Source organism: Coenobita brevimanus, chromosome 8 (assembly GCF_032717465.1).
Source record: "Coenobita brevimanus isolate Jiangsu-jjx chromosome 8, ASM3271746v2, whole genome shotgun sequence".
NCBI classification, from domain to species: Eukaryota; Metazoa; Arthropoda; class Malacostraca; order Decapoda; family Coenobitidae; genus Coenobita; species Coenobita brevimanus.
In genome coordinates, this window is record NC_136961.1 from 44,345,539 (window position 1) to 44,370,840 (window position 25,302).

The following is a 25,302-nucleotide window of genomic DNA, read 5'->3' on the forward strand; positions in this document are numbered from 1 at the left end:
ATGTTGAGGTGCAGAGAATACCACAGCAGCAGGTTGATGCCACAGATGCCCAACCCAGGGTATACTGTACAATGCCAGCACATGCAGGCTCCTTGTCAGCATTCAAAAAATGTTCTCACCAAGACTCAGGAAAGAGTTCAGACAGTGGGAACCTCACCTTCTTCCCTACCAAACTGCTGTGACATGGATTACAGTAATGTAAATTAAATTAAACTAAACTAAACTACCGGACGATGTCCTCAGACTGCATGATTCAAGAGGCACAGCAGGTACCTGTAACTCACCAACAATGACTGCTGCAAGGCTGGCAGGCATACTGAATTGGTTTTCTAGGAATTTTGGAGTGAAGGTAGCAAAGCCTGCCAGTAAGATACCCTCAGTGGCCCCAGCTAAAGAGAGTGATATGAAGGTGGGGTTGACCGCCAACACTTTTGTAGCCTGAGGCAAATCCTTCAACCGTCCAAAACTGCCGGCCCCTCCAGGAACTGCTTCACCAGCACTGTATGCCTCTGATACACGTGCTGCCTTCACTGCCTTTGTACCTGTACACAACAGTGACACAATGGTTACAACCCAGTCAATTTATAACCATACCAGATACAGTATGCCATTTACTTTGGGAGGTAAAAAAAATACAGAACTACATTATGATAAAAACCTGGTACACCTCCCATAAAACTGTATTTTCACTACATATTTATTCCTGTGCTAATAACTGACCTGGGAGTTGTGCTGGAAATGCCATAATAGGCCATGAGATCAGGAAAGACAGAGATCCTGATAACAGAAAACCAATCCACCAGGCCCCCAGCCATAGGTCACTTGCTGGGTCTACATCAAATCTGATGAAAATGAAAGTGCATCCAGTTAACTGCAGTACTGACATACATTTAGAAAACATATAACCCCCCTATGCAAAGTCAATCCAATACCTAAACAATACTGTATTAGACAGCAAGACAGTTAATCACAGTCCAATGAAAGGAAACCTACTGGTATCTACATAAGGGGGAGGAAAAATTGTATGCTGTTAAGTTTTATAATAATTTTCCCTTCTGTCCAACTAATGTTAGTAAAGAACTGATAATACAAATGAAAAAGAGTGCAGTGTTCCTTCTGCCTTCCAGGCTATGTGGGCTTTTATACCTCCACAGTTCATGACACGGTTAACACGGTCATCAAAATCTAAGGGTCGGAGACTGACCTATGCAGTAAGTAACATTTTACATGATATAAAAACCTGTGGCCACCTCTAGAAGTTGAACCACAGCATGAAAACCATAGCACTTTCCACTCCGAAAGCTCTATCACTCACCTTTCTGGATGGACGCTTGGGGAATCTACGTAGACCTTAAGGAACTGACCCCCTAGTACATACCCAGCAGCTGGACCCACAACTGCCATTGCATAAAAGATTCCTGGAAATGGTGAGAATTACAGCTACTGGTGTAAAGAATGGTATTCAGGGTGCCAAAGACAGCTTCACAGCACTTTTGCTTAGTCATTTATTATACTTATTACATCTTAACATTCTCTTGCATATTATATACATCACTTTAATATCAATGCAGTCTGCATCAATACCATTAACACGGATAATGAAGTGCCCCGTGCAGACTGATTTGCTATGGCAGAAGTTTTATAGAATCAAGATTCACTCAGCATCTGGAACCAAATTGCTTAGCCCACTCACTGTGAAGATATGCAACTTCAGTATATTCTTGCTACATCTGGAATTATGCCTAGCAGTGAAGGGGTTAATGGAGACTATAAAAAATCCTCTACTTCAGAAACTGTATGATACAATGGTAGCAAGAATAAAATAGAAAATACAGTAAGTCACTGAACTGAAAAAGTTAATGGGTCTACATAAAATTATTATCAAGCTGAAGTGTTGTGGTATTAATAACATGTTTGTAGTGGAAAAGTTTGTCGGCATTTTTCTCAACTGCAGTGTGAAAGTGATATTACATACCGTACAGCAATACTTAATCACCTGAATTCTGGTTAATGTTCTTCCTGGCTTACTGTAACTGCTACCAGATATTTTATCTAAGCTAGTCCCTCCAGTCTGAAAAGGCTACCCTAAGCTGAATAACACAGTAAAGAAATGGTAAAGATAAAATGAGAGAAGCTATCCCCTTGCTCAATGGGTTATACAGTACATGATAAAGAAAAAAAAAGGGGGGGTGGGGAAGGTAACTGTCAAATCTCATTTTGCCCTTTCAGTGTAGGGGACCAAAGCTAGGTAACCTTTCATCCAGAAAATTTAAGTGTAGGAGACTGACCTATACCTATGACAGCATCTACATGATGGAAAAACCTCTGGTAATTTCTTGGACTCAACTGTGTCCCCTAGACCACAATGTTCTCTGACCTAAGCACTCTACCAATTGTGCATCTACAAATACAGAGTCTTATTGTACTCACCAAGGTACATTGAGGACATTTTGACTGGAACAGACTCATCCAGGTAGGTGACCCCAAGCGTGTAGATGGGTGTGGCTCCTACGCCATGCAGAAACTGGCCCATCACAAAGATGTGGCGGAAGGATGACAACCAGTTTTCCACCAGTACCCTACACTGGGAATCTCGTGTACCCTGTGAATATTAACAAATAACTAGTAAATACTTTATTTTCCCATCATGTGCTCTGTCTCAGAGGCACCCATAGGAAGAGGGCTTGCAGCCATCCATGTCACCACCCAGGCATTGATCTAGTAATAATGGGAGGTATAATACATGACTCACAAAGATGAAGAAGGGATGCATTACTACTAATCTCTGTTTCAAAAGGCCATGGAAGGCATGGTGACCTTTTCCTATGGTTGCTGAATTCTTGTATGTCTGCTTTGAGTTAAAGGATGCTCCTCATACTGTACTTGCTCTATGCTATTCATCTCTGATCTTTCTGTGTGTTTGCCTGGCATTCCTTCTATTGCATGAATTTTATGCAAGTTTTTATATCAATTTCAGCATGTTTTTTTTTTTTCACATTATATAACTTACAGAATGTCCTTGAAACAGGAATATCCTCTCCCTCTCTTTTTGTCTAAGAAACTGTCAAGAGCTAAAGAGACTATCAGAGAGAAAACTTAGTTTATGATTAAAAAGAAAACAAAATTCTTTAGTTGTTTATGAATTCACTGCATTACGATAGTGTAGCTGTAAAAAGTACCATATTGCATGTGCAAAATTTCAGCATCCCTCTCTTTGTACAATCATATTAATCCTAACTCATTACACAACCTACGCTATGTATCACTAACCTCGAATATACTCCAAAAAACACAAAGAATAAAAAATTTGAAAAACACTATAGGCTTACCTGTTGCAAGCATAACAACACAGATGCAGTATCTGAGTTGCTGTTGGGGCTGTACATGGGTGCAATGAAGTGTGGCAGCGTAAACACAAACGATCCAATACCCATTATGAAGATGCCCCAGCCTAACCAGCGTGGCTTGGAACTGCCAGGCCGCGAACCAAGGTATGACACAGGCACCGAGCACAACACTGAGGCCATGTCATATGCTCCAGCGATTAACCCTATAATTGTACATCAGTGATTTAGTTAATACCTGTAAGGGGATATCCAGGTCTCCCTCTCCCCCCTTGCTCCTATCTGGCCATAATAACTTAGAATACTCTTGAAACTAAATGTTTTCACTTAAAAAGTATACCATACTCCCCCCCACACACACACAACTCCTCCAACATCCCCCCTCCCAGATGTATGCACACACGCATGCTCGCATGCCCCCTCCCTCTCCCACACACACACACATACACACACGTGTGCACACTGACGCACGCACAAATGCGGACAACCACACACACACACACACACACACACACACACACACACACACACACACACACACACACACACTCTCTCTCTCTCTCTCTCTCGTTTAGCATCTGCTAAGACGGGGGCTCGCGCCTTGCTCGGGATGCGAAAAATTTCACTGACGATGCGGGTGGTCACTGTCCTCCTCGAGCAAGAGGTTGGGGATGCGCGTGTATGAAGGTCAAGGCTTTGCCCTTAGGTCGGACTATATGAGCTCCCAGCTCTCTTCCGGGAGGGTAAAATGCTGATGATCACAACCATTACGTGATCCTGACCGACCCGGTGAATTATACACACACACAGAGCGTTGTAGTACTGTGAAGCACGAACCAATGCTACACAGTGTTGATAAAAATTATTCACCAAACGTTGCTCTAGAAAGCAGTTTAAATTATACTGACAATACAATACAGTATAGTCTTTTCAAAGGCCTGTACTTAAGCATAGAGTTGTAGGTGTGACTACAGTAAATTCAGCGCCTTACCTGTGTCAGTGGATCGTAAGTCAAACCTCTTCTCTATTGTCGTAATGCATACATTTACAAAACCGTTGACGACCATCCCTGGGAAAGAAGACAAAAGTGTTAGAAAGAAAAAAAAAAAGGCACAAATTTCAAAGGCGGTATTCAGAAAGCTTCTTGAGTTTGGTGCCTAAGTGATCATATAATATGCATTTATCTCGACTCAATAAAGCAATCAAAACACTTCAAAACCAGACCAACTATCAGAACAATGAGGTAAAGAAAAAAAGAAGATGAGAACTGATTCAGTGTTTGTGATCTGAAAAGCAAATATGAAATTGTATTCGACAGTACATAAAAAAAAAAAAAAAAAATGTAAGCTAGGCTAGGGTGAGATAGTAATAACATTCTCTTTACGACTCACTATGGATCCTATGTTGGTTATGATTTTACGTCCATGATATCAGCATCCTATCTTAGTGTTACTCTCTTGTTAGAGCTCAGCATTCAAGATGGAGACGACTAATTTTAGTCTAAGTTAAAAGTAAATGGGTATATTACTGAACATACCTTGCACTGCGGCGGCCCAACACAGCCAGAATAGAACCCATTTGGCTGTAGTGGCGCGCTGTAGGAAGTGTGGACGCAGACAAAGCCACCCACATTCCCCACCACCATCACCATCTTCATTACCTTCAGCCACCAGGTCTGCCCGCGACGACCCCATCCCGGTGTCATGGTCACTGAACGAACTCTGCAACACCGTAATAAACATCATCATCATCATCATCATCATCATCACCCTGACTCTTTTCCCACCTTAAAAAAAAAAAGGAGGTGAGGTAGGATCCAGACACTACCCACCAGATACCAGTAGCAAGAATGAGCCAATAAAATGCGTCACTAAGACTCCACAACTCACAATGGATCGGGTGTCCACTGGGGGCATGGCAGAAGGCAGAGCTAACGAAGCCACCTTCATGTGCTGGCTCTTGGTTGTGGGGATGGCGGACCCGTTGCTGTGAGAGTGCAGGAGGGAGACAGGGGCAAGTGGAGGGAGGGAATGTGTCAAAATATGTCCATTCTCCTTTGCACGCCAACCCTGCATTCGTCCACTGGGTAGTCTGGTGATATCTAGTTGAGTGAAGGTGTGAGAATCGGGGAGCATATTCCTTCTCGCGCTCCATCCCTGCGATCGGCCGCTGAGAGGTGGAGTGGGACTTGATTGGGTGAGGAGGGAGTGGGTAGAGAAACAGCTATCCTCCCTCCCACGCCGATCCTGCATTCGTTCGGTGGGCGCTCGGGTGGCATTTGATTGAACGGCTGAGGTACCCCTATAGCCCAAAGCAGAGCAGTTGACGTCACAGGGGGCGAGGTGTGGTAGTGCCTCATCTGTCGACCAGTCAAGGCTTGATTCCAGTGACGATACGTGAATCTGGTGAAGTGTTGATTTGGGAGGAGTGGAGACGGAAGCATGATTCTGACGTAGGGCAAAAACGTGTTTCAGCTGTGTCTTGGCTTCAGGGCTTGGTAAAGATGTGGACGCTTCTGGGTTTGGTAGAAATGTGGGCACAAAGCCAGGTGATGACACGTGGTTCAGGAGTAAGGGGGATAAGAGACACAGCTGCAGTGACTCGTGGCTCTGTCGCACTGCATTTACGAAGTTCTGGTGTGATGACGTCGATGTACTACGGTGGGATGAATAGCTGGGGTTGTGGTGAGGTGTGGAACTGTGGTTATAAAGAGACGAGGATATGGTGTCGCTACAGATGCTGAAGTTTTCTTGATCAGGTAAAGATCTAGGCATCCCTGTAACTCAGGTGGACTCCCTCCTCTGTTCTACAAAATTTCACACACAATCCGAGTTCCATCCAACATGCCGCCCAGATCTATTATAAGCTGTCTTTCTTTGCCTTGATCAAGTTTCCAGCTTCCTCACTCATGTGTACAGTGTTCCATTTTCATTGATTTCGTCTGTGGTTTTGTTTACTTCCAAGTTAATTCATACCTTTAGCATTTTCAGAGTTTCTGCTCTCTTCCCTTGTTATTTTCCTCTCGCTCTTTTCACTGCCTTGGTCATTCACACACTATCATATCATTAAACAATATTTTCAATAAGAGATAACTGTGGCTTTACACACACAAGAAACTTCCCTGCGAGAAGTTCTGTTCAGTTACAAAAAAAAAAAAAAAAAAAAAAAAAAAATATATATATATATATATATATATATATATATATATATATATATATATATATAAACAAGATCCGTGTATAATACTGTATCACACCACAAACGTGCATTTACTCTTGCTTGTGGTACAGTATGTTGCAGGTAATAATTCTTTCATGCGTCTGGGGATCTCGTTGAAGAGAGATTCCTAACATTCCAACTCTGACAGCTTCAATGCAACGTACAAGAACTACTGACAGCTGCTCTCCCCTTTACCTGGCCACCGTCTAGTTCTCTCCTTCTCCCCTCCACCCTTTCCCCCTTTTGCCCTTCTCCTCCCTTTCCCCCCCTTTGCCCTTCTACTTCTCCCCCCCCTTCCCTCCCTTGCCCTTCTCCTTCTCCCCCCCCCATTCCTCCCTCGCCCTTCTGCAGTCAACTTCCTGATCCGTGGGTGCGCTTCTCCCTCCCGATGATATTTACCGAGATCATGCATCAATTATACGCCCTCGAATCACAGCACCCAAACCCTTTACCACGACCTTGTTCACTCACCCATACACACATTACTTAACTCCCATCCACAGTTCATACCCACATCCACATCCCATAACCACGTCCACACCCCATTACCACATCCACATTCCACAGACATCCTCACCCACACCCCATTACCACACCCACATTACACAGACATCCACAGCCACACTCCTTAACCACACCCCCACTCCACAAACACATCCACGTCGACATTACCTAACCACATCCACACTCCATAACCACACCCACATCCCATAATCACATTTGCGCCGCCAATTGTTTTAATCAATCACTCAATCAATCAACCAAAATCATACCCAAACCCCACTGCCACATCCACCCTCACCCTCACCTTCACCCACACCTACATCCATTCCACATCCACATCCACCACTCTCACACCACATTACCACTATGAAAAAACGACAAAATATTACCTGTCGATTTTTTTTTTTTACTTAATTTACTTCTTATGGGCTTAGAATGATTCTGACAATTTCTAATACAAATAACTTTTTTTTTTTTTTTTTTTTTTTTTTTTTACTGGACGGCCATTCTTTCTCAACTATCTACTTAAGAGACAAAGAAAATGGGGATGGCTTTTAGGAGGTAAAGGAAAATGTGGGGATGAAGCACAACGTAGCAGAGTAATAATAATAATAATAATAATAAAAATAATAATAATAATAATAAAAATACATGTGGACAAGTATGAAAAGCCGAGAAATAAATAAGAAACGCAAATAAAATAAAGAGATAAAAAATAAATAAAAAATAGATATATAAATAAATCCGAAAAAACTTTGGCAAATTTTGACATGAAATTTCGGGATTTTTGGACTTAGGGTCGTATTCTTATGGCTGTAGATTCCGTAACACCTCTTCCTTAGCGATTAATTTTGAATATTACACCTGAATATCCTCTATGATACTGATATACACAATGTTGGTACTAAAACGACGTAAATAACCTAAGAGAACAAGGTGTACTACAGGCAGGATAAATAACTAAGGAAAAGGTGCTACGAAGCGACCTATTTCGGTTCTAACCTTGTCCTTTTCTTTTATTCTAGCCTGGGAATGTTTCAGGCCTAACCTTGACATTTATAAACCTACTATTTCATTTATACCGTCTACTACAATTACTACTACTACTACTACTGCTCTCCTACTACTGTTATTACTACCACTTATTACTACCACTATTACTACTGCTCCTCCTCCTCCTCCTCCAACTACTACTCTACTACTACTACTACTACTATATTTCAAGCTGGCCCTGATTCCCACCCACATATTCACTGATATCCTTAATCTGATTTATATACACATGTTGACTCTGATTTCAAGACAGAGAATTCCTTCACGTTAATTATCTTCCTTAAAATGAAAAATGAAACATGAATATACGTTAGAAGTTGCATGAGAGAAGCATTTTACATGGACTCTCTCTCTCTCTCTCTCTCTCTCTCACACAGATGAATAATGCCGAATGGAAGATTTTTTTTCAATATCTCTGGAATCGAAAAGAAATTAGTGAAAAAAAAAGGGAGATAAAGTACAAGGACTCTCTCACTCTCTCTCTCTCTCTCTCTCTCTCTCTCTCTCTCTCACCAACACGAGAACATCAATTTCGATTCTATTTTTATTTTTGACAAGACGATTTTTTTTTTTTTTTTTTGGGGGGGGGATTTTGACAGATGTTTCCCGATACAAGGATTAGATGTGGGATTAATTAAGGATTTTAAATACAGAGTTTTCCTAATCTGAATAAAACCGTCTGAAATTTGCATGAAAAGAGGTGGTTTGACTCAGGGGGTTGTCAGTAGAGATAAGTGGCTTCGTTTGTGTGTGTGTGTGTGTGTGTGTGTGTGTGTGTGTGTGTGTGTGTGTGTGTGTGTGTGTGTGTGTGTGTGTGTGTGTGTGTGTGAGATACAGCAGGGGACGAAGATCGATGCCTGGTACTGTTGAGTCACCTTATAACACCTTCACACTCACGCACACGCACACCTCCACACGCACACCCACACCTCCACACGCACACCCACACCTCCACACGCACCTCCACATACGCACACCTCCACACGAACATCGACATACGCACACCTCCACACACACATCCACATACGCACACCACACGCACATCCACATACGCACACCTCCACACACACATCCACATACGCACACCTCCACATGCACATCGACATACGCACACCTCCACACACACATCCACGTACGCACACCACACACACATCCACATACACACACCTCCACACACTCATACACATACGCACACCTCCACACACACATCCACAAGCACACACCTCCACACACACATCCACAAACGCACACCTCCACACACACATCCACATACGCACACCACACACACCTCCACATACCCACACCTCCACACACACATCCACATAATCACACCTCCACACACACACATCCACATACGCACACCACACACCTCCACATACGCACACGTCCACATACGTACACCTCCACACACACATCCACATACGCACACCACAACACACATCCACATACGCACACCACAACACACATCCACATACGCACACCACAACACACATTCACATACGCACACCACAACACACATCCACATACGCACTCCTCCACACTCACCAAACCACTGAAAGGACACTACAAACGAAGACAAATATGGCGAAGAAGAAAACAGTATCTCAATATAGGACAAGATAGACAGCCCCCCAGTCTTCTACTCTCTCTCTCTCTATCAATTTTTCCTTCCTGTCCTACTCCATCCACTCTCTACTCACTCGTAACCCCTTCAGTTCGATGACACACTTTACACTCTGTTACGGATACCTTTAACACGAATTTGGAAAAGTTGGATATTTTTTTTACCCCAAACTGGGAGGGATGAGAGAAAGCCTTCGTTGGTTGTCTCACTACGACTCCACTTTCCTACACAGAGAAAAATCGTCTGGAGGATGCAAGAAGCGAGTAAGAAAATGCGTTCTTGTACTGGATAAGCAATAAATACGCAAATTAATAAGTAAATATAAAGAAAATAAGCAGGAAAATAAATACATACATCATCTAATCCTGTGTTGCCCCACGAGGAGCGTAGAAGCCCGCGGTAGGCAAGTTGGTCCTGACATTTAAGATGAGATTGACCAGCCTCAAACATCCCTGAGTGGCATTACGTGAGCAATAAACCCCTACCACCCCCTGGATATAAACCTACACAGGCTCAGTCCGACTGGGGCGCCTTAATTACCCACTAAACCACCAGGGGATAAATAAATAAACAAATAACTGCTGTGTGATATAAATAAGTCAGCTGTAGGGAGGCATCACGAAAAGATAACAAATGGTGGAGGTGGACTCTATGCCCCTCTCCATCTACTTGTTACTTGAAACTTACCAATAACCAAACCCAAATAACCCAAAGATTCGTTTTCGCAGGATGAATGGGGAGGGGAATGTCCTTATCATTTCCACGTTCCTTGTTTAACCTGCAAATAATATATCCGAGTTAAGTGTAATGAAGCTCCCTGACACTTCTTCCTCAGCGATTTCTTTTTAGATGTGGCTGGTCTACGGTTTTCTGTGCGTTATTCATTCAGAGTATGAGGATATTGGGAGGATTTATATAACACAGTACGGGACAGTAAGGCGTGATAAGCCAAATAAATCGCTCAGGAAAAGATGTTAGGGAGCTCACAACTTTCTGGCTCCTTCATGGCTCTTCACCAAGGATGCTCGTAACCTGGATTTCTTTACGCAGGATGAACTGGAGATAGAGGGAGATTTTGCCTTCCCCCTTCCTCGTTCCTGCTGCAGAAAACACAATTAATTTACGTTAATTTTTCTCTCATGCCAAAGATTTTTTTTTTCTTTTACAGGAGGAACAAGAGTTACGGGAGACCTGCTTTTTTCTTTCCTCTAGGATCCTGGGAAAATAAATCAGTTACGACAGGGAGCTGAGAATACTGATTTATTATTATTATTATTATTATTATTATTATCATTATTACTATTATTATACTGATTTTATTCTCACGTGGCCTAAAACTGCCATCTCTCCAGCTTGTTATGTTGAGCTGTATAGAATATGATACTAGTCACAAAGAAGTGCTACAAGAATGCAGAGTTGTAGTACAGCCTTTTCCTACCATTGAGCGACGCAATATAAGCTGCAAAATGACGAAATTCGGGGCCAAATTAAGGTGAAAGTATTATAGCTGCCGATACGATGGAATACAGTGAGCCCGTGGATGGGTTATTATTATTATTATTATTATTACTCATTTATTATTATTATTATTATTATTATTATTATTACAGCCATCTCCTGACGATTTGGTTATGCATCGGACACACTTTTCAATCGTTCAGAAGGTCAGGTTTCAGTGGTCTGGGAGATGTCTTAAGTGCTCTTTATTAGCGATTTATCTCGACCACTGCAGGTTCTTATTATCAAAAACTGTCTGCACTAGCGAGCCTCGTGGAGTTGATAGGTGATGAGAGAGAGAGAGAGAGAGAGAGAGAGCACCAACGGTCCGACCTTCACACTTGACTTGGCACTACTGAGTCAACCCATCACGGCGCCACCATCGCCTGCCTCCCCTCCCCTCCCCTGCCTCCATATTTACTTCTAATTCTTCCTCTCCTCTCTGAATATAACAGAGAAAGAAAGAGAGAGAGAGAGAGAGAGAGAGAGAGAGATTTCACAGGTAAATTGTTAGAAAGACCCAGTATCTGTGGTAATCTAGAAAACACAGAAAATGACCTCTCAAAGACCCATATCAACAAAGACCGATTCCAACAAAGGCCCATTTCAAACAAAGACCCTATCAACAAAGACCCAGTCCAACAATGACCCCAAATCAACAAAGACCCTATCAAAAAAGACCCATTTCAACAGGACATTTGGAAGACCCGCGCCTCTGTGGTAAAATATTAGTAAAAGACAGCACTGCAGGTGCCAGGCGGACATTTTGGACAAGGGCAGAAAATGGTTAAAGAAATGTAAAGTATGCATAGGTAATAGGGATGGGACTCAGGTTAATAAATAAAGCGATAACAACAGAAAGGCAGGACAAGATGGACCGGCGATGGACGGTGCGCAAAGAGGAGACGGAGGCGCAAATGGACCAACTGGACAAGATGGCGATGGACGGTGCGCAAAGAGGAGACGGAGGCGCACATGGACCAACTGGACAAGATGGCGATGGACGGTGCGCAAAGAGGAGACGGAGGCGCACATGGACCAACTGGACAAGATGGCGACGTCCACAGTGTGGGACCCGTTCGCGGTTCAGGTCTACTCTTCGGACGAACCCCTTCAGTGAGAACAGGGATCAAGACGCGACAGTCGACCCGCTCACACTTCCTCCACAAAGGCAGGAGAGCGGCGCGGGGAGTGTCGGGGTGGGAGGGGCTGAACCGTCAACCTCACATCATGTGTGGGTAGCTTTAGCATGACCGTTCCCCCCCGGTGATTCTTCGCTAAATACCCGTCCAAACTCTGCAGTGAGTTCATTGCACTCGTAACATCTTCGTAAACCCACCAATTACATCTACACCACCGTCTTGGTGTCTCCAGCCACAATATGAACACGACCATACACAACCCTGGGACAACCAGCGTGATGTAGGGGACGAAGGCGGCCGTGTCGTGGCGTCCCTCATGCCTCAGGCGGCACACCAAGTGGTCCAGCTCCTTATCTAGGCCGTCTAGCGAGAAGCTCACCTTCGGGACCGGCCCACAGATCTCTTGGCGCAACGAGTTTAGCAATCTTACGTGCCATGGGTCCTCCTGGCGGCGCAGTACATCCAGACGAAGTAATCTATCACTCCAAGATTGGATGAACACCTGACACGCCACGAACGCCAGCACGGCCACGCACACACCCAAACACGTCCCGGTAATTATTTTCTTCATATTTACTCACTAATTTTTGTAGAATTTTAGATATTTGAGAAAGCATGCACCATCCAAGGTCAATTTTCGGGTACAGTAAGATGGTACACACTTGTTAATGTAGTAAAAAACAGTCCTATAGCGCGTTTCCCCTCCTTGCATGGTAAAGATCGGTCATTCCTTTTTTTTTAGCTTAGTTGATGGCCAGGTGCGGGATGCCAGCTAATACGGTTGGGTGTGGGATGGGAGTGTTGTTTGTAATGCTAACTACCCTTGTGTTTAGTGTTCTGGGTTGGGACTGATGAGAGTAGCATTTTAATACTGAGCCGCTGTAAAGGAATTTCTCCAACTCTGCATTACTACTACTACTACTACTTTCAGCATACTTGCAGCCTACTATGTCTATCTGTAGTCTTTTACGATCCATTCTCGGATTTGTGGAGAGTATGAGACACGGGTAGTTCCTCTGTTTGTTACTGCTGGAAATTAGTTACACGATTATTTTTCTCTCGTGACCAAGAGCAGTTTTGCAGGATACGAAAAATAAATAAATAAATAAATAAATAAATAAAAGGAGAGTGCAGAACCAGTACTTCTTTTTGTTTCTGCAAAAGCAAATCTGAGTTAAGGCAGTGAATTAATAGTACATGTGCTATTGTCTGTTTTCATCTGAGAGAACTGGGCGAATCTCACAACTTGCATATAAATCGTGACTGCATACAATCTAACGCGGCTTAGTTATGAAGCAGGAACGAGTCTCCTTGGTTACTAGTCAAATCCTCCCTTCAATCTGACTACACCTGACCATAAACTGAGCTAAAAAAGGTTAAGGGTCTTTCTCACAGGTAAATAAAGCAGGTGTAGTGAATCCTGGCTCTGTCTTGACGCACCTGTTGCTACGTTAATCATGGCCCTTCCTTCTTACTTCCGTGCACCTGTAATTTATTTATTTTTAATCTCTGCCACGTACCTGTTCTTTCTTACATTTTCTGTGATGTACGTGATTCTTTTATTAGGTCATTCTCTCTCTCTCTCTCTCTCCTTACTTCCGTGCAACTATAATTTACTTTATCCCACTGTCACGTGCCTGTTCTTTCTTACATTTACTGTGATGTGTACGTGATTCTTTTATTAGGTCATCCTCTCTCTCTCTCTCTCTCTCTCTCTCTCTCTCACGGTCGTAACCTTTTAAGTCAACCACCCCCCTCTTCCCCCTCCCTCACCTGTCAATCCTCCCTCCGCCTTACTGGAAACCACCCTTCTTTCCTCCCTCCCTTGCCAACAAGCAAGGACCTTAAGATTTGTGTGGTCTGTGTATCCGTAGCAGTACTTCGTGTTTTTATTTTTTTAAAGACCAGTCGAGACCAATCTAAGTTTTCTGGACCTACTAGATTCTCACGGGGATGGATTTCAGACCAGTACCAGACCAATCTAAGTTTTCTGGACCTATCAGACCAGTACCAGACCAATCTAAGTTTTCTGGGCCTACTAGATGCTCACAAAGATGTATTTTAGACCAGTTCTATCCTTAATGCTGCTTCCACTGGCTGGAGGATCGAGTGGGCAGAGGCGTGACGGAATCAGCTAGGTTACGTAAGCAGAAAGAATGGGATGATAAATCAGTCTGCCTGTAAATATCGACGTTATTAAGGTACTCAGTAGTTTGCTGTGTGTACGTTATATAAAGGAAAACATGTAACAACTCACCATTATGTCACCATCAGAATCATGACTACAGTTCTCGTTATGCCATGATGTGAAATAAATGTGCAGTTTACTTTGACAGCGATTTCAGAGCTGTAATAACCAGTGGCAAAGGTTGCAGTACACGTCCATAAAGAATTACTACTGGGAATTAGTTTTAAGTGTCCGTCATTACCTTATACTAATCCACAGAGATTCACAAACTTTGCATTTCTCTCCAGACATCATCATCTTACAAATTCTGCCATAAATGATTAACGTTTTTCAGCTCAAGTTTTAACAAGTATTCAAAGTAGCATCTACATTTACATCAACGTCCCGTGTCAGTGTTGGCTGTCGTTTGTGTGAAATTATATACATTTTTAAACATCTAGCCTTTACTTCTGTCCGCCATCTTTGCCCTATCACTTGTTTACCCCTGGGCACGGAACGCTCGTGGGTGTCCTTGTTGCTCAGTCCTAAAATCATCCTTATGTGCAGGATTAAGTAAACACAGTATCTACACACACCTTGCTCCGTATTCTCCTCGGGTATGGAAGCTCCCTAACACCTCTTCCTTAGCGATTTGTTTTTGCATGCGGCTAGTTAACCTTTTGCACGTTACATATACTGAGCACTGTGATATTAGGATGATTTATATGACACAACGCAGGGAAGCAAGGTGTAATAAGCAAAATAATCGCTTAGGAAAAGGTGTTAGGGAGATTTACCCGACGCGAATACGGAATCTTGGGTACACAGGCTCTGGGGTAAGACCGCTTTAGACCAGCCCGACCGGTGTAATTTGTATTGCCTTCCCAGTACAACCATGGGACTGGACAAAACTGGTCGGGACCGGTCTGAAAGCCTCACGAAAATGCGGCTTGTATAACTAACTTTCCTGTACTGCAAGACAGCCTTTCTAAACACACACACACACACACACACACACACACACACACACACACACACACACACACACACACATCCACATACGCATACCACACACATCCACATACGCACACCACAACACGCATCCACATACGCACTCCTCCACACTCACCAAACCACTGAAAGGACACCACAAACGAAGACAAATATGGCGAAGAAGAAAACAGTATCTCAAAATAGGACAAGATGGACAGCCCCCCAGTCTTCTACTCTCTCTCTCTCTCTCTCTATCAATTTTTCCTTCCTGTCCTACTCCATCCACTCTCTACTCACTCGTAACCCCTTCAGTTCGATGACACACTTTACACTCTGTTACGGATACCTTTAACACGAATTTGGAAAAGTTGGATATTTTTTTTACCCCAAACTGGGAGGGATGAGAGAAAGCCTTCGTTGGTTGTCTCACCACGACTCCATTTTCCTACACAGAGAAAAATCGTCTGGAGGATGCAAGAAGCGAGTAAGAAAATGCGTCCTTGTACTGGATAAGCAATAAATACGCAAATAAATAAGTAAATAAAAAGAAAATAAGCAGGAAAATAAATACATACATCATCTAATCCTGTGTTGCCCCACGAGGAGCGTAGAAGCCCGCGGTAGGCAAGTTGGTCCTGACATTTAAGATGAGATTGACCAGCCTCAAACATCCCTGAGTGGCATTACGTGAGCACTAAACCCCTACCACCCCCTGGATATAAACCTACACAGGCTCAGTCCGACTGGGGCGCCCTTAATTACCCACTAAACCACCAGGCGATAAATAAATAAATAAACAAATAACTGCTGTGTGATATAAATAAGTCAACTGTAGGGAGGCATCACGAAAAGACGACAAATGGTGGAGGTGGACTCTATGCCCCTCTCCATCTACTTGTTACTTGAAACTTACCAATAACCAAACCCAAATAACCCAAAGATTCGTTTTCGCAGGATGAATGGGGAGGGGAAAGTCCTTATCATTTCCACGTTCCTTGTTTAACCTGCAAATAATATATCCGAGTTACGTGTAATGAAGCTCCCTGACACCTCTTCCTCAGCGATTTATTTTTGGATAAGGCTGGTCTACGGTTTTCTGTGCGTTAGTCATTTAGAGTATGGGGATATTGGGAGGATTTATATAACACAGTACGGGACAGTAAGGCGTGATAAACCAAATAAATCGCTCAGGAAATGATGTTGGGGAGCTGACAACTTTCTGGCCCCTTCACAGTTCTTCACCAAGGATGCTCGTAACTTGGATTTCTTTATGCAGGATGAATTGGAGATATAGGGAGATTCTGCCTTCCCTCTTCCTTGTTCCTCCTGCAGAAAACACATTTACGGTAATTTTTCTCATGCCAAAGATTTTTTTTTCTTTTACTACAGGAGGAACAAAAGTCACGGAAAACCTGATTTTTTTATTTCCCCTAGCATCCTGGGAAAATAAATCAGTTACGACAGGGAGCTGAGAATACTGATTTATGATGATGATGATAATGATGATGATGATGATTATTATTATTATACTGATTTTATTCTCACGTGGCCTAAAACTGCCATCTCTCCAGCTTGTTATGTTGAGCTGTATGGAATATGATACTAGTCACAAAGAAGTGCTACAAGAATGCAGAGTTGTAGTACAGCCTTTTCCTACCATTGAGCGACGCGATATAAGCTGCAAAATGACGAAATTCGGGGCCAAATTAAGGTGAAAGTATTATAGCTGCCGATACGATGGAATCCAGTGAGCCCGTGGATGGGTTATTATTATTATTATTATTATTATTACTCATTTATTATTATTATTATTATTATTATTATTATTACAGCCATCTCCTGACGATTTGGTTATGCTTTGGACACACTTTTCAATCGTTCAGAAGGTCAGGTTTCAGTGGTCTGGGAGATATCTTAACTGCTCTTCATTAGCGATTTATCTCGACCACTGCAGGTTCTTATTATCAAAAACTGTCTGCACTAGCGAGCCTCGTGGAGTTGATAGGTGATGAGAGAGAGAGAGAGAGAGAGAGAGAGCACCAACAGTCCGATCTTCACACTTGACTTGGCACTACTGAGTCAACCCATCACGGCGCCACCATCGCCTGCCTCCCCTCCCCTCCCCTGCCTCCATATTTACTTCTAATTCTTCCTCTCCTCTCTGAATATAACAGAGAAAGAAAGAGAGAGAGAGAGAGAGAGAGATTTCACAGGTAAATTGTTAGAAAGACCCAGTATCTGTGGTAATCTAGGAAACACAGAAAATGACCTCTCAAAGACCCATATCAACAAAGACCGATTCCAACAAAGGCCCATTTCAAACAAAGACCCTATCAACAAAGACCCAGTCCAACAAAGACCCCAAATCAACAAAGACCCTATCAAAAAAGACCCATTTCAACAGGACATTTGGAAGACCCGCGCCTCTGTGGTAAAATATTAGTAAAAGACACCACTGCAGGTGCCAGGCGGACATTTTGGACAAGGGCAGAAAATGGTTAAAGAAATGTAAAGTATGCATAGGTAATAGGGATGGGACTCAGGTTAATAAATAAAGCGATAACAACAGAAAGGCAGGACAAAATGGACCGGCGATGGACGGTGCGCAAAGAGGAGACGGAGGCGCACATGGACCAACTGGACAAGATGGCGATGGACGGTGCGCAAAGAGGAGACGAAGGCGCACATGGACCAACTGGACAAGATGGCGACGTCCACAGTGTGGGACCCGTTCGCGGTTCAGGTCTACTCTTCGGACGAACCCCTTCAGTGAGAACAGGGATCAAGACGCGACAGTCGACCCGCTCACACTTCCTCCACAAAGGCAGGAGAGCGGCGCGGGGAGTGTCGGGGTGGGAGGGGCTGAACCGTCAACCTCACATCATGTGTGGGTAGCTTCAGCATGACGGTTCCCCCCCGGTGATTCTTCGCTAAATACCCGTCCAAACTCTGCAGTGAGTCCATTGCACTCGTAACATCTTCGTAAACCCACCAATTACATCTACACCACCGTCTTGGTGTCTCCAGCCACAATATGAACAGGACCATACACAACCCTGGGACAACCAGCGTGATGTAGGGGACGAAGGCGGCCGTGTCGTGGCGTCCCTCATGCCTCAGGCGGCACACCAAGTGGTCCAGCTCCTTATCTAGGCCGTCTAGCGAGAAGCTCACCTTCGGGACCGGCCCACAGATCTCTTGGCGCAACGAGTTTAGCAATCTTACGTGCCATGGGTCCTCCTGGCGGCGCAGTACATCCAGACGAAGTAATCTATCACTCCAAGACTGGATGAACACCTGACACGCCACGAACGCCAGCACGGCCACGCACACACCCAAACACGTCCCGGTAATTATTTTCTTCATATTTACTCACTAATTTTTGTAGAATTTTAGATATTTGAGAAAGCATGCACCATCCAAGGTCAATTTTCGGGTACAGTAAGATGGTACACACTTGTTAATGTAGTAAAAAACAGTCCTATAGCGCGTTTCCCCTCCTTGCATGGTAAAGATCGGTCATTCCTTTTTTTTTAGCTTAGTTGATGGCCAGGTGCGGGATGCCAGCTACTACGGTTGGGTGTGGGATGGGAGTGTTGTTTGTAATGCTAACTACCCTTGTGTTTAGTGTTCTGGGTTGGGACTGATGAGAGTAGCATTTTAATACTGAGCCGCTGTAAAGGAATTTCTCCAACTCTGCATTACTACTACTACTACTACTTTCAGCATACTTGCAGCCTACTATGTCTATCTGTAGTCTTTTACGATCCATTCTCGGATTTGTGGAGAGTATGAGACACGGGTAGCTCCTCTGTTTGTTACTGCTGGAAATTAGTTACACGATTATTTTTCTCTCGTGACCAAGAGCAGTTTTGCAGGATACGAAAAATAAATAAATAAATAAATAAATAAATAAAAGGAGAGTGCAGAACCAGTACTTCTTTTTGTTTCTGCAAAAGCAAATCTGAGTTAAGGCAGTGAATTAATAGTACATGTGCTATTGTCTGTTTTCATCTGAGAGAACTGGGCGAATCTCACAACTTTCATATAAATCGTGACTGCATACAATCTAACGCGGCTTAGTTATGAAGCAGGAACGAGTCTCCTTGGTTACTAGTCAAATCCTTCCTTCAATCTGACTACACCTGACCATAAACTGAGCTAAAAAAGGTTAAGGGTCTTTCTCACAGGTAAATAAAGCAGGTGTAGTGAATCCTGGCTCTGTCTTGACGCACCTGTTGCTACGTTAATCATGGCCCTTCCTTCTTACTTCCGTGCACCTGTAATTTATTTATTTTTAATCTCTGCCACGTACCTGTTCTTTCTTACATTTTCTGTGATGTACGTGATTCTTTTATTAGGTCATTCATTCTCTCTCTCTCTCTCCTTACTTCCGTGCAACTGTAATTTACTTTATCCCACTGTCACGTGCCTGTTCTTTCTTATATTTACTGTGATGTGTACGTGATTCTTTTATTAGGTCATCCTCTCTCTCTCTCTCTCTCTCTCTCTCTCTCTCTCACGGTCGTAACCTTTTAAGTCAACCACCCCCCTCTTCCCCCTCCCTCACCTGTCAATCCTCCCTTCGCCTTACTGGAAACCACCCTTCTTTCCTCCCTCCCTTGCCAACAAGCAAGGACCTTAAGATTTGTGTGGTCTGTGTATCCGTAGCAGTACTTCGTGTTTTTATTTTTTTAAAGACCAGTCGAGACCAATCTAAGTTTTCTGGACCTACTAGATTCTCACGGGGATGGATTTCAGACCAGTACCAGACCAATCTAAGTTTTCTGGACCTATCAGACCAGTACCAGACCAATCTAAGTTTTCTGGGCCTACTAGATGCTCACAAAGATGTATTTTAGACCAGTTCTATCCTTAATGCTGCTTCCACTGGCTGGAGGATCGAGTGGGCAGAGGCGTGACGGAATCAGCTAGGTTACGTAAGCAGAAAGAATGGGATGATAAATCAGTCTGCCTGTAAATATCGACGTTATTAAGGTACTCAGTAGTTTGCTGTGTGTACGTTATATAAAGGAAAACATGTAACAACTCACCATTATGTCACCATCAGAATCATGACTACAGTTCTCGTTATGCCATGATGTGAAATAAATGTGCAGTTTACTTTGACAGCGATTTCAGAGCTGTAATAACCAGTGGCAAAGGTTGCAGTACACGTCCATAAAGAATTACTACTGGGAATTAGTTTTAAGTGTCCGTCATTACCTTATACTAATCCACAGAGATTCACAAACTTTGCATTTCTCTCCAGACATCATCATCATCTTACAAATTCTGCCATAAATGATTAACTTTTTTCAGCTCAAGTTTTAACAAGTATTCAAATTAGCATCTACATTTACATCAACGTCCCGTGTCAGTGTTGGCTGTCGATTGTGTGAAATTATATACATTTTTAAACATCTAGCCTTTACTTCTGTCCCCCATCTTTGCCCTATCAGTTGTTTACCCCTGGGCACGAAACGCTCGTGGGTGTCCTTGTTGCTCAGTCCTAAAATCATCCTTGTATGCAGGATTAAGTAAACACAGTATCTACACACACCTTGCTCCGTATTCTCCTCGGGTATGGAAGCTCCCTAACACCTCTTCCTTTGCGATTTGTTCTTGCATGCGGCTAGTTAACCTTTTGCACGTTACATATACAGAGCACTGTGATATTAGGATGATTTATATGACACAACGCAGGGAAGCAAGGTGTAATAAGCAAAATAATCGCTTAGGAAAAGGTGTTAGGGAGATTTACCCGACGCGAATACGGAATCTTGGGTACACAGGCTCTGGGGTAAGACCGCTTTAGACCAGTCCCGACCGGTGTAATTTGTATTGCCTTCCCAGTACAACCATGGGACTGGACAAAACTGGTCGGGACCGGTCTGAAAGCCTCACGAAAATGCGGCTTGTATAACTCCCTCGCACTGCAACACAGCCTCTCTAAACACACACACACACACACACACACACACACATTCTCCTCTTCAACTTCACTGTCACCAATACATTTTTCTGAATTCACTCGCTACCATTCTTTCTCATTCATTCATTCACTCCCCACCATATACTGTATAACGTAGAGCATCCTGTAACGTGTGTAAGTATCTCGCTTTTATCATTTTTTTCTAATTTCCTGTGTTCTGGTTTATTTATTTATTTTTTATTATTATGCGGACCTGCAGGTATACATATGCATCCTGGACACGCGAGTAAATCTTAATCATCACTATTTCTTTTTTCTTTCTTTCTTCTTTTTTTGGCTTATTTTCATGCTATACCCCCCTCCCCCTTTCCTCAATTACTCTCATTATTTTTATACACACTATTTTCTGCCAACTACTCCTCCTCCTCTTTATCTACTCCTCCTCCTCTTTATCTACTCCTCCTCCTCTTTTTCATCTACCCCTACTCCTCCTCCTCCTCTTTTTTATCTACCCCTCCTCCTCCTCCTTTTTCATCTCTCTCTCCTCCTCCTCCTTTTTCATCTCTCTCTCCTCCTCCTCTTTTTCATCTACCCCTCCTCCTCCTCCTCCTTTTTTCATCTACCCCTCCTCCTCTTTTTCATCTATCCCTCCTCCTCCTCCTCCTCTTTTTCATCTATCCCTCCTCCTCCTCCTCCTTTTTTCATCTACCCCTCCTCCTCCTCCTCTTTTTCATCTACCCCTCCTCCTCCTCCTTTTTCATCTATCCCTCCTCCTCCTCTTTTTCATCTATCCCTCCTCCTCCTCCTCTTTTTCATCTATCCCTCCTCCTCCTCCTCCTCTTTTTCATCTATCCCTCCTCCTCCTCCTCCTCTTTTTCATCTACCCCTCCTCCTCCTCTTTTTCATCTACCCCTCCTCCTCCTCCTTTTTCATCTACCCCTCCTCCTCCTCCTTTTCTGCTTTTCATCTACCTCTCCTCCACCTTCTCCTCCTCCTCCTCCTCTTCCTCTTTTCCTATCCTTTACGCTTCCTTTTCTTTACCCTTTTTTTTTTTTTCTCAATTAACCTCGACTCTTCCCCTTCCCCGTCCTCTCTACCTCACTGGACCGGTCGATGGTGTGGTATTGATGTGTGTGTGTGTGTGTGTGTGTGTGTGTGTGTGTGTGTGTGTGTGTGTGTGTGTGTGTGTGTGTGTGTGTCCAGTGCCTGACAAGAGCTCACGTCATAGTAGCTAATGACAAGGGAGGGTGTGATGGAGGGGAGGAAGTAATTGGAAGGAAGGAAGGAAGGAAGGAAGGAAGGGAGGAAGGAAGGAAAGAAGAAAGGGAGGAAGGAAGGAAAGAAGAAAGGAAGGAACGAACGAAGGAACGAACGAACGAACGAACGAAGCATGCAGGGAAGGAAGGAAGGAAGGATGGAAGGAAGGAAGGAAGGAAGGAAGGAAAGAAGGAAGGAACGAACGAAAGAAGGAAGCAAGCAAGAAAGGAAAGAAGGAAGGAAGGAAGGATGAGGTATGGAAAAATGGAGGAAAGAATACGGAAGAGTCAAAGAGCAACAAATAAAAATATAACACGAATGAAACTGACGAGAAACAGAAATAATGGAAGGAAGGAAAGACGAGGAAGGGGTGGAATGAGAGGGTGTAGAGTCAGGGTGGGTGTGGGGTGGGCGGGGTGTGATGAGTAAGGATATAAGGGTGTGTGGGGTGGGGTATGGATGCGTAAGGTGGGATGGGGTGGAGTGGGATGGAGTGTGGGTGTGTAGGATGGGGTGGGATGGGGTGTGTTAAGGCCTTCCCCCACCTCCTGCACACACACACACACACACACACACACACACACACACACACACGCACACAACTAGTCCTCTCCCCTCACAATCACATTCACGCTAAGCCATCACAGCAAACTAGTACAATCAACACTAGAAAGTATTTTGGTTTACATGTTCATTTTACTATAGAAGAGTTTCCAATAGCACATTTCGAGGTTAAATAAATTCTTTTCTTTGTATTTACAGTACGAACACCGCTGGGGGCACAGTACCCTCCAAAACCACTTCCTCTTACCCCCTTATTTCCTCTTACCCTCCTAAATTACTTCCTTCCTTCCTCTTCCCTGTCGCATCACAATACCCGGCCTTGCTGTGGACCCGTGTACGTCAGTTATGGATTTTTATTTTTTATTTATTTATTTATTTTTTACTTTTTTACATACACGGTGGTCCATATATTGCACATCCTATTTCTCGTGCGTTGCGGGAACGGCTCAGTCTGCTGGTGTGGGGATGCAGGTATTTTGGTTCCTTCGTGAAATTTCAAGTCAACTGCACAATCAACAGGCGCGCTGAGGTTTAGATACATCATGAAAAGGGTTGTGAGAAGTGGTATATGATGCAGGTTAGACAGTGAGCAGTCCCCGCAAGACACGAAAACTGGGATGTGTAGCCTACAAGTATTTTCAAGGTCCATTCATTCACCGAGTACACAGCAAGAGAGAGGACGCCACCTGACACATCAACACTATATAAACGCCACATCTCGGTAACCAAACCACCTTTTGTTGTGCAATTTCACACCCAGAAGGGGTTTATGGTACACGTGAGGCCAAGAGATATATAAAGTCCTGCATAGAAGGATATAAACACACACGTAAACAAACAAACAGGCAGATAAAGACAGGTAGATAAACAGGCACAGCAAACAAGATCACCCCGACCTCTTTTCCCACCAAAGAATGGGGTGAGACAATCCTGACCGCATGGAAACAGGAAACACGATAAAGGAAGAATTAATAAACAGTATGCCTAATGAAACTGGCCACACACTCATTTACCAAGCAGACGTAAAGACTAATATTTCTCACCAGGCGTAACCCAGTGATGCATCCACTCGCCCACCTCCAAATACCTAAAAACTGAAGCCTTACATAAATAAATAAATAAATAAATAAAAAGATAAATATATAGTTTGGTAATACTTAAACGTAATCCAGTGACAGACAAATAAGTGGATGGGTAGAAAGACATACATTATATATTTTTTTTTTTTACCAACTGCAACTCCCCTATATCCACTCGGCCGCCGCCTCTCACCTGGGAACTGAAGCCGCTGTCGCTGTTACTCGTAGGCAGACAGCGTGGGTCCATTACCAGCTCCCCCATGGTGGTGAAAGGAGGGGGGGGTAGGAGGTGGGGGGATGGGGGGGAGGTGAAGAGGTCGCACACTCCTTAAGCCAGTCTCCTCTCTCTTAACATCCCCACTCCCACACACTGAGGAAGAGAGAAAACATCATTATTATCATCATCAACATCATTATCATCATCATCATCATCATAGGGGTGAATTGCATTAGTATCATCATTATCATCATTACCACCATCATCAGTCATTGTAATCATTATCGTCTATAGCATCACACTCGTCAACAAAATTATCAGTCATTGTAATCATTATCGTCTATAGCATCACACTCGTCAACAAAATTATTACATCACCGTTATACTGTAGAAAAAAAAACATCATCATCATCATCATCATTATCATCGACTCACACCACCTTGGAATGGGAAAGGTCTGGATGATGATGATGATGATGATGATGATGATGATGATGATGAGGAGGAGGATGGGGCGAGGTAGGATCCAAAAAGAGAGAGATAAAATATAAAAGAGGGAGAACTATCAAAAGCAAGCCCACTGAGACAGGCGACACTAATTTCCACATCAATCCAGCCCAAGGAATCCTCACTCCACCTCACAGACCTAAGCAGCTGCACATTTCTCTCTTTCTGTCTCTCTCCTTCATAGGTCAACTTCATCTACT

At 43.5% G+C, this 25,302-nt stretch overlaps 1 protein-coding gene across 1 annotated transcript in view; it reads right to left on the reverse strand.

Moving 5' to 3' along the window:
• Positions 1 to 24,625, reverse strand: part of Oatp26F (Organic anion transporting polypeptide 26F) — a 33,747-nt gene extending 9,122 nt beyond the window's left edge. Inside the window, exons 1-8 of the mRNA XM_080279131.1 lie at positions 24,572 to 24,625; positions 4,882 to 5,065; positions 4,336 to 4,413; positions 3,330 to 3,550; positions 2,431 to 2,602; positions 1,316 to 1,418; positions 721 to 842; positions 285 to 542 (exon numbers count right to left, since the gene is read on the reverse strand). Of these exons, the coding sequence (XP_080135257.1) occupies positions 285 to 542; positions 721 to 842; positions 1,316 to 1,418; positions 2,431 to 2,602; positions 3,330 to 3,550; positions 4,336 to 4,413; positions 4,882 to 5,065; positions 24,572 to 24,625 (1,192 nt within the window). The remainder of the gene's footprint in view (positions 1 to 284; positions 543 to 720; positions 843 to 1,315; positions 1,419 to 2,430; positions 2,603 to 3,329; positions 3,551 to 4,335; positions 4,414 to 4,881; positions 5,066 to 24,571) is intronic.
• Between the last annotated feature and the right edge of the window lie 677 nt (positions 24,626 to 25,302).